The 11,093-nt window shown below is 44.6% G+C and overlaps 1 protein-coding gene across 1 annotated transcript; it reads left to right on the plus strand.

The window, feature by feature from the left end:
- The first annotated feature begins 654 nt into the window (after positions 1 to 654).
- On the plus strand, positions 655 to 11,040 carry LOC147016167 (uncharacterized). Its single transcript, XM_085849148.1, has 3 exons — positions 655 to 757; positions 6,243 to 10,923; positions 11,037 to 11,040. Exons 1-3 carry the CDS (start codon positions 655 to 657, stop codon positions 11,038 to 11,040), a joined length of 4,788 nt encoding a protein of 1,595 aa, XP_085705274.1.
- Positions 11,041 to 11,093: the final 53 nt, after the last annotated feature.

Here is an 11,093-nt window from a genome sequence, read left to right on the forward strand (position 1 = left end):
GTCTGGGTCGGGCCTGGGAATTCATGGATTCACTGGATAATTCGGTGTGGCACTGCCGGTACCTGTGCGGGAGGACGAAAGTCCGAGTCTTCAGGTCCTTGGTGCTTCCAGTCTTGATCGATGGATGTGAGACTTGGATTCTGACCAAGGATCTGAGATGGAGACTTAATTCCTTTGGTACCAGGTCTCTTCGAAGAATCCTTGGCTCTCGTTGGTCGGACTTTGTGTCCAATGAGCGGTTGCTGAGAGAGACTCAAATGAGATTTGTTACCTGCATGGTCCGTGAGCGTCAGCTGCAGCTGTATGGAGACGTAGCTCGTTTTCCTGACGCTGATCCTGCTCACCAGATTCTCTCAGCAAGGGAGTCTCGTGAGTGGAGGAGGCCAATGGGCCAACCACGTTCCTCGTGGTTGCAGCAGGTTGATCGGCATCTCAAGGAGATTGGGATGGGCCAGGCATCAGCCTGGGGGATGGCCAGATGTAGGCCCCTGGAGTACCGGCGGAAAGTGGACGCAGCGACGCGCTGCTCTGGCACATGCTCCCATACCTGACCTGTGCGCCCTGCAATGAGCATGGAGAAAAGAAAGAAAACCAGAGAATTGTCTGAGGAGGTAATACACAAGATTGTAGCCAAGTATGGACAATCTCAAGGCTATGTCCATCTCCAGAGACTTTGATGTTCCTATGTCCATGCTACACAATGTTATCAGGAAGTTTAAGGTCCACGGCACTGGAGCCAACCTCTCTGGACGTGGCCGTAAGAGAAAACTTGATCGAAGATTGCAGCGAAGGATTGTTCGAATGGTGGAGAAAGCACCTCGATCAACTGCCAAACAGATTCAAGCTGAACTTCAGACACAAGGTACGACAGTTTCAACTTGCACAATCCGTCACCAACTCGATGAAAGGGGGTTTGATGGTGGGAGACCCAGGAAGGCCCCACTGCTGAGAGAGAGAGACATAAGAAAGACCAACTGGAGTTTGCCAAAACACACCTGAACAAGCCAAAATCCTTCTGGGAGAATTTCTTGTGGACAGATGAGACCAAATTAGAGCTTTTTGGATTTGGACATCATCTCTATATTTACAGAAAACCAAATGAAGCCTTCAAAGAAAAGAACACCTTCCCAACAGTCAAACATGGAGGAGGTTCAGTGATGCTTTGGGGTGCCTGTGCTGCCTTTGGCACTGGGTGCCTTGAATGTGTGCATGGCATCATTAAATCAGGAGATTACCAAGGAGGCATTTTGGAGTGCAATGTTCAATCCATTGCCAGAAAGCTGGGTCTCCGTCGAAGGTCATGGGTCTTGCAGCAGGACAATGACCCCAAACACACTTCAAAAATCACCCAGGAATGGTTCAAGATAAAACGCTGGACTGTTCTGAAGTGGTCAGCAACGAGTCCAGATCGACATTCCATTGAACACCTGTGGAGAGATCTGAAAACATCAGTTGGGAGAAGGTACCCTTCAAATCTGGGAGAACTGGAGCAGTTTGCACAAGAAGAGTGGGCCAAACTACCAGTAGAGAGGTGTAGGAAGCTCATTCATGGCTATAGGAAGTGCTTGACTGCAGTTATTTTATCCAAAGGCTGTGATACCAAATATTAAGTCTTGGGTGTCAATAATTTTGTCAATGCCATTTCTTTTTATTTCCTGATATAAAAGGATATATTAAGTTCTGAATGAAAAACAAAGTTTCTGTCATATTAACAATGAAATAAAAACCAATGTCACCCGCAGGGTGACCCGTATCTTGCCAAAAGGTGACCACGTGTGACTTCTTTAAGGTCACACTGAGGTGAACAGAGCTGCTATCCACCAGGAGCGACTCCTTCTGGAATATCTGCCTACGAGAGATTCCGATGAGAATCGTTCTACAGAGTAACCATGAAAAATATGCGTTTGCCTCATAACATCACCAAATGACGTCATAATGTCTCAAGCTTGACATATCTAGAAAGCACTCATCGAGGTGTTCAATTTGAGGTACTACACGATATGGTTCCCAAAACTTGAAAATTTGACCTTGGGGTCAAATATGTTTGACCTGAGGTGCTAACCATGAAGGTCAAGACCAATCGCCACCAAAAATTAATCACCTGAGCGCCAGACCATGAACTATATTCCCATGAAGTTTGAAGACGATCCGATCAAAATTACTCAAAAAATAAGGGTTTCGTCGACTCCCCTGATTTGCGCCAAAGTGACCTTGACCTTTTACCTTGACCTTCAAAATTTTATGCACTGAAAGGGACCTCTATAGGCCTCTGATATGCGAAGTTACAAAACTTTCCGATGATAACTGTGCTCTGCAGAATTTTTTATACGTGATTACAGACAAAAAAATAAAAAAAAACATACAAGCTGACTAACATATCTTGCAAAAACTTCGTTTTGGCAAGATAATAAAGAATTGTGAAGACAAAATACTTTTGTTAATTTCAACTTATTTTCGAGAAAATTGTGAGTTATTTGAAAAAAGTGCAAGGTGCCAAATATTTTTGTCTACGACACGACGAGATGAACGTAAGCAAGTAATTTATTTACATTGAAAGCTGATTAAAATAACCCTTCAATGATGGAAGGCAGAAACGATGAAGGGGTGACATGAAAGCTCAGCTAGTCCTGTGCAAGATATTGATCTGGAATGTGCAAGGTCCTTCCATGATGGGTTCAAAACAAAAGTTACTCAAGAGTTCATGGAACGCCTTACCCTGGCAGTCTTGAGAAAAGGACATCGGAAGGATCTTTTCAACTCTGGCTTTGCATTTCCGAGCACGATCGATATTTCTGTGCATGAGCACATTTGTTTGCGATCACGAACCCCAATTTTGTCTGAATCTCGATATTCCACCATCATGAGAGCACATCTGGAAAATTTGAATGGTTGAGATGGCAAAAAAATGGCATAATATTTTGGCAAAGTACTGCTAAACGGAAGGTTTATCGAAGTGCAAACATGCATTTCTGTTCTATAGTGTTCAAGTGCTGTATATAATTCAATAGAAATAATATTAAAGTTTTCCATGCTGTCGAAAAACAAATTTGGAAGTTTACTGCCATTGATGCAGCTTCTTTTACACCACCTGATTGAGTATGTTGCATGAGTTATTCATGCTTGCTGTTTGTGTCCTTTATGACATCCTTGAAAACAGTAAGTTTCCTGTTTGGAATGATTTTCAGTTTTGTTAGACTGTCTCGCAGACGAAAAAAAAAACTTACCCCACTCGTCTGTGCGCCTGCACTCTCGGGACGAGACTCCATACAATTTGCCAAATTCAGAGCCAAAGTACTGCTAAACTGCAAGTTTGTTTTCTGATTCACGTTCCGATTCATGTTCAAAATGGAACATTCAATTAAAATAGTCGTTCCTTGATCATTGACTAACATCTGTACAGCGATAGAAAGAAAGACAGAGTGAACCAATTGCCTAACCCCACTTTGCATGATGCAAGTGGAGTAAAAAAAAATTACTGATCTTGTACAGGCAGATGGATCAGGGTGGGGGGGGCTGCATCTTGGAGAATGCCTTCCTTTTTCTTTTTCTTTTTTTTTTTTCTTTTTTTTTCATACAGAGTTGAGGCTTGTGGAAGAGCGACAACACTGAATGAATATCAGGATGCAACACAACAAAAGGAAAAGCAGAAAGAGAAGGCAAAATGCCAACAGCAAGGCTGAGGGAAAGAATGAACGGAGACAAACAAGGGATGCGCGGGTAAGATTGAGGGGTAAGGGAGAATGCAGAGGTGGATAAGATTGATACAAAATGCAAATGGAAAATTTGGAAGGGGGAGGCGGTGGTTTAACAGGTGGAGAAAAGATCAGGGTTTTGGATGGGGGATGATCTGAGATTGTGGTGAACAGCTGTCTTGGACACCTGGAGGGAATAATGAGATTGAAGTGCATGTGGAAGTTGGTTCCACAAGTGGGGAAAAGAGGAACGAATGAGTGGTAGGTAGTGAGCAGTGATTCTCGATTTGGTGATTTTTATGAGAAGGGTGTTGCTGATGGATAGGATACCTTATGTGCCTGGCATATACAGTGGGGAGAACAAGTATTTGATACACTGTCGATTTTGCAGGTTTTCCCACTTACAAAGCACGTAGAGGTCTGTAATTTTTTATCATAGGTACACTTCAACTGTGAAAGACGGAATCTAAAATAAAAATCCTGAAAATCACATTGTATAATTTTAAAATAATTAATTGGCATTTTATTGCATGAAATAAGTATTTCATCACCTACCAACCAGCAAGAATTCCGGCTCTCACAGACCTGTGAGTTTTGTCTTTAAGAAGCCCTCCCATTTTCCACTCATTACCTGTATTAACTGCACCTGTTTGAACTCGTTATCTGCATAAAAGACAGCTGTCCACACTCAATCAATCAGACTCCGTCTCCACAATGGGCAAGATCAGAGAGCTGTCTAAGGACATCAGGGACAAAATTGTAGACTTGCACAAGGCTGGGATGGGCTACAGGACAATAGGCAAGCAGCTTGGTGAGAAGGCAACAACTGTTGGCGCAATCATTAGAAAATGAAAGAAGTTCAAGATAACAGTCAATCTCCCTCGGTCTGGTGCTCCATGCAAGATCTCACCTCGTGGAGCTTCAATGATCATGAAAAAGGTGAGGGATCAGCCCAGAACTACATGGCAGGACCTGGTCAATGACCTGAAGAGAGCTGGGACCACAGTATCAAAGAAAACCAAAAGTAACACACTACGCTGTCATGGATTAAAATCCTGCAGCGCACACAAGGTCCCTCTGCTCAAGCCAGTGCATGTCCAGGCCCGTCTGAAGTTTTCCAATGACCATCTGGATGATCCAGAAGAGGAATGGGAGAAGGTCATGTGGTCTGATGAGACCAAAATAGAGCTTTTTGGTTTAAACTCCACTCGCCGTGTTTGGAGGAAGAAGAAGGATGAGTTCAACCCCAAGAACACCATCCCAACCGTGAAGCATGGAGGTGGAAACATCATTCTTTGGGGATGCTTTTCTGCAAAGGGGACAGGACGACTGCACCATATTGAGGGGAGGATGGATGGGGCCATGTATCGCGAGATCTCGGCCAACAACCTCCTTCCCTCAACAAGAGCATTGAAGATGGGGCGTGGCTGGGTCTTCCAGCATGACAACGACCCGAAACACACAGCCAAGGCAACCAAGGAGTGGCTCCGTAAGAAGCATCTCAAGGTCCTGGAGTGGCCTAGCCAGTCTCCAGACCTGAACCCAAGAGAAAATCTTTGGAGGGAGCTGAAAGTCTGTGTTGCCCAGCGACAGCCCCGAAACCTGAAGGATCTGGAGAAGATCTGTATGGAGGAGTGGGCCAAAATTCCTGCTGCAGTCTGCAAACCTGGGTCAGAACTACAGGAAACGTCTGATCTCTGTAATTACAAACAAAGGTTTCTGTACCAAATATTAAGTTCTGTTTTTCTGATGTATCAAATACTTATTTCATGCAATAAAATGCAAATTAATTATTTAAAAATAATACAATGTGAATTTCAGGATTTTTGTTTTAGATTCCGTCTTTCACTGTTGAAGTGTACCTATGATAAAAATTACAGACCTCTCCGTGCTTTGTAAGTGGGAAAACATGCAAAATCGGCAGTGTCAAATACATGTTCTCCCCACTGTACCTGGGATGGGGGTGGAGAGGGCAGAGGGTGCAAGACCAGAAAGGAGACGGAAGAATACAGACACTGCCGACCTGTCTGCAATGGCAAAGTGACAGGCCCATAGACTGAGCTTCATTGCAGGAGATTCCAATGATGTTGGGGATGAAAGTAAAGCCGGCTTCGAAGTGGATGCGTTGATGTTGGAGACATCAAATATCTATTGGTATCTCCAGTAAAGAGAAGGCCATTGTATGCAGTTACCCCACTGAAATGATGCACCTGGAGAGAGAAATGGGATGGAGATGATCAGTGATCGAAGCAAGTTGCAAAAATAAAATAAGACCGTGATAAAAGTAAAAATGACAGAATACGATGCAGAGAAAAGACAGACAGGAGGGGCGAATGGCTGAATCCCTTTTTGAGGTTTCCTCCAACATGCTTAAAATGAAAAATGAATTATTTTTCAAACCTACATATTCTTTGCAAAAGTTGATATTCTGTAAATACATGCACTGCCAAATATGAAATCAATGTTGCAAACACATCAGGAGATATAAAAATAAAGCTGTGACAAATGAAAAAGCATGAGACAACATTAACAAATATTAACTCCCAACAGTCGCAAATGAAGAAGAGACAGCAAAACTCACCGACACAGGACTTCCAGCAGTTCATCTCACAACAAACTACACCAAAATCCCTGTGTATTCACGCTCTTCAGCTGAACCTTCAACACCTCCCACAAATGCTTCTGAAACTCCACACGCCTTGAGAACCTCAGAAATGCTTCCTGACACTGCTACGGCAACAACCCAAGAGGACGCCATTGAAACTAAGCCAGCATCAACAACAACTTCAAGGCCTTCCAAAGAATTGACGACTGAACATACTCTGATACCACCAATTTCATTAATTCCTGAGGAAAGAACCTCCATCACTGCAGCTCTTGAAACTGCTATTTCCAGCAGAAAACCAACAGCCACTGATACTGTGGGGATTTCCCCATCGCCAGAGGTCACCTTTTCCGAAACATCTCTTGCTCCCACAGATGGGACATTGTCACCTGCAGCATCTTCTGAGTGGCTTCGGATTTCTCCTGAAATATCTCAAACCAAAATTCCTCTCGTTTCATCATCCACTGAAGAACTCGGCTTGACAGCATCCCAAGTTTCAGTGATCAATATCTCAACAACCGCAACCACGATTTCTGCAACAGCCTTGTCAACAGAAGAAGTGGCTTCTCCTTCAATGTCTGCGGAAGCGACATTTTCTGAAACGTCCACTGCAAGTTCGACACAGGAACCCACTTTGAGTCCCATCCACACAGCACTTCCAGCAATTCATCTCACAACAAACTACACCAAAATCCCTGTGTATTCACCCTCTTCAGATGAACCTTCAACACCTCCGACAAATGCTTCTGAAACTCCACACGCCTTGAGAACCTCAGAAATGCTTCCTGACACTTCTACGGCAACAACCCAAGAGGACGCCATTAAAACCAAACCAGCAACAACAACAACTTCAACGGCTTCCAGAGAATTGATGACTGATCAAACTCTGATCCCACCAATTTCATTAGTTCCTGAGGAAAGAACCTCCATCACTGCAGCGATTGAAACTGCGATTTCCAGCAGAAAACCAAGAGCCACTGATGTTCTGGAGTCTTCCCCATCGGGAAAGGTTACCTTCTCCGAAACATCATTTTTTGCTCCCACAGATGGGAATTTGTCACCTGAAGCATCTTCTGAGTGGCTTCGGATTTCTCCTGAAATATCTCCAACCAAAATTCCTGTCGTTTCATCATCCACTGAAGAACTCGGCTTGACAGCATCCCAAGTCTCAGTGATCAATATCTCAACAACCGCAACCACGATTTCTGCAACAGCCTTGTCAAAAGAGGAAGTGGCTTCTCCGTCAATGTCTGCTGAAGCTGCATTTTCTGAAATGTCCACTGCAAAATCTACACAGGAACCCACTTTGAGTCCCATCGACACAGCACTTCCAGCAGTTCATCTCACAACAAACTACACCAAAATCCCTGTGTATTCACCCTCTTCAGCTGAACCTTCAACACCTCCCACAAATGCTTCTGAAACTCCACACGCCTTGAGAACCTCAGAAATGCTTCCTGACACTGCTACGGCAACAACCCAAGAGGACGCCATTGAAACTAAGCCAGCATCAACAACAACTTCAAGGCCTTCCAAAGAATTGACGACTGAACATACTCTGATACCACCAATTTCATTAATTCCTGAGGAAAGAACCTCCATCACTGCAGCTCTTGAAACTGCCATTTCCAGCAGAAAACCAACAGCCACTGATACTGTGGGGACTTCCCCATCGCCAGAGGTCACCTTTTCCGAAACATCTCCTGCTCCCACAGATGGGACATTGTCACCTGCAGCATCTTCTGAGTGGCTTCGGATTTCTCCTGAAATATCTCAAACCAAAATTCCTCTCGTTTCATCATCCACTGAAGAACTCGGCTTGACAGCATCCCAAGTTTCAGTGATCAATATCTCAACAACCGCAACCACGATTTCTGCAACAGCCTTGTCAACAGAAGAAGTGGCTTCTCCTTCAATGTCTGCGGAAGCGACATTTTCTGAAACGTCCACTGCAAGTTCGACACAGGAACCCACTTTGAGTCCCATCCACACAGTACTTCCAGCAATTCATCTCACAATAAACTACACCAAAATCCCTGTGTATTCACCCTCTTCAGATGAACCTTCAACACCTCCGACAAATGCTTCTGAAACTCCACACGCCTTGAGAACCTCAGAAATGCTTCCTGACACTTCTACGGCAACAACCCAAGAGGACGCCATTAAAACCAAACCAGCAACAACAACAACTTCAACGGCTTCCAGAGAATTGATGACTGATCAAACTCTGATCCCACCAATTTCATTAGTTCCTGAGGAAAGAACCTCCATCACTGCAGCGATTGAAACTGCGATTTCCAGCAGAAAACCAAGAGCCACTGATGTTCTGGAGTCTTCCCCATCGGGAAAGGTTACCTTCTCCGAAACATCATTTTTTGCTCCCACAGATGGGAATTTGTCACCTGAAGCATCTTCTGAGTGGCTTCGGATTTCTCCTGAAATATCTCCAACCAAAATTCCTGTCGTTTCATCATCCACTGAAGAACTCGGCTTGACAGCATCCCAAGTCTCAGTGATCAATATCTCAACAACCGCAACCACGATTTCTGCAACAGCCTTGTCAAAAGAGGAAGTGGCTTCTCCGTCAATGTCTGCTGAAGCTGCATTTTCTGAAATGTCCACTGCAAAATCTACACAGGAACCCACTTTGAGTCCCATCGACACAGCACTTCCAGCAGTTCATCTCACAACAAACTACACCAAAATCCCTGTGTATTCACCCTCTTCAGCTGAACCTTCAACACCTCCCACAAATGCTTCTGAAACTCCACACGCCTTGAGAACCTCAGAAATGCTTCCTGACACTGCTACGGCAACAACCCAAGAGGACGCCATTGAAACTAAGCCAGCATCAACAACAACTTCAAGGCCTTCCAAAGAATTGACGACTGAACATACTCTGATACCACCAATTTCATTAATTCCTGAGGAAAGAACCTCCATCACTGCAGCTCTTGAAACTGCCATTTCCAGCAGAAAACCAACAGCCACTGATACTGTGGGGACTTCCCCATCGCCAGAGGTCACCTTTTCCGAAACATCTCCTGCTCCCACAGATGGGACATTGTCACCTGCAGCATCTTCTGAGTGGCTTCGGATTTCTCCTGAAATATCTCAAACCAAAATTCCTCTCGTTTCATCATCCACTGAAGAACTCGGCTTGACAGCATCCCAAGTTTCAGTGATCAATATCTCAACAACCGCAACCACGATTTCTGCAACAGCCTTGTCAACAGAAGAAGTGGCTTCTCCATCAATGTCTGCGGAAGCGACATTTTCTGAAACGTCCACTGCAAGTTCGACACAGGAACCCACTTTGAGTCCCATCCACACAGTACTTCCAGCAATTCATCTCACAATAAACTACACCAAAATCCCTGTGTATTCACCCTCTTCAGATGAACCTTCAACACCTCCGACAAATGCTTCTGAAACTCCACACGCCTTGAGAACCTCAGAAATGCTTCCTGACACTTCTACGGCAACAACCCAAGAGGACGCCATTAAAACCAAACCAGCAACAACAACAACTTCAACGGCTTCCAGAGAATTGATGACTGATCAAACTCTGATCCCACCAATTTCATTAGTTCCTGAGGAAAGAACCTCCATCACTGCAGCGATTGAAACTGCGATTTCCAGCAGAAAACCAAGAGCCACTGATGTTCTGGAGTCTTCCCCATCGGGAAAGGTTACCTTCTCCGAAACATCATTTTTTGCTCCCACAGATGGGAATTTGTCACCTGAAGCATCTTCTGAGTGGCTTCGGATTTCTCCTGAAATATCTCCAACCAAAATTCCTGTCGTTTCATCATCCACTGAAGAACTCGGCTTGACAGCATCCCAAGTCTCAGTGATCAATATCTCAACAACCGCAACCACGATTTCTGCAACAGCCTTGTCAAAAGAGGAAGTGGCTTCTCCGTCAATGTCTGCTGAAGCTGCATTTTCTGAAATGTCCACTGCAAAATCTACACAGGAACCCACTTTGAGTCCCATCGACACAGCACTTCCAGCAGTTCATCTCACAACAAACTACACCAAAATCCCTGTGTATTCACCTTATTCAGCTGAAACTTCAACACCTCCCACAAATGCTTCTGAAACTCCACACGCCTTGAGAACCTCAGAAATGCTTCCTGACACTGCTACGGCAACAACCCAAGAGGACGCCATTGAAACTAAACCAGCATCAACAACAACTTCAAGGCCTTCCATAGAATTAACGACTGAACGAACTCTGATCTCACCAATTTCATTTGTTCCTGAGGAAAGAACCTCCATCACTGCAGCTCTTGAAACTGCGATTTCCAGCAGAAAACCAACAGCCACTGATGTTCTGGAGTCTTCCCCATCGGCAAAGGTCACCTTCTCAGAAACATCTCCTGCTCCCACAGATGGGACGTTGTCACAGGAAGCGTCTTCTGAGTGGCTTCGGATTTCTCCTGAAATATCTCGAACAGAAATTCCTTTCCTTTCATCATCCACTGAAGAACTCCACTTGACAGCATCCTCAATCTCAGTGATCAATATCTCAACAACCGCAACCACGATTTCTGCAACAGCCTTGTCAACAGAGGAGGTCGCTTCTCCTTCAACATCTGCTGAAACTCCATTTTCTGAAAGGTCCACTGCAAAATATACAGAGGAACCCACTTTGAGTCCCATCCACACAGTACTTCCAGCAATTCATCTCACAACAAACTACACCAAAATCCCTGTGTATTCCCCTTCTTCAGCTGAACCTTCAACACCTCCCCCAATTGCATCTGAAACTCCACACGCCTTGAGAACCT

The sequence above is a fragment of the Eptatretus burgeri genome, chromosome 12 (assembly GCF_056783735.1).
Source record: "Eptatretus burgeri isolate ZD-2024b chromosome 12, Ebu_testis_v1, whole genome shotgun sequence".
NCBI classification, from domain to species: Eukaryota; Metazoa; Chordata; class Myxini; order Myxiniformes; family Myxinidae; genus Eptatretus; species Eptatretus burgeri.

What these genes read in the sequence shown, in the direction of transcription:
- LOC147016167 (XM_085849148.1), top strand. Translation starts at nt 655, where the DNA reads ATGTCCATCTCCAGAGACTTTGATGTTCCTATGTCCATGCTACACAAT. An exon ending in CAACCTCTCTGGACGTGGCC is followed by an intron (nt 758 to 6,242) that starts GTAAGAGAAAAC and finishes AACTCCCAACAG; the next exon opens with TCGCAAATGAAGAAGAGACA.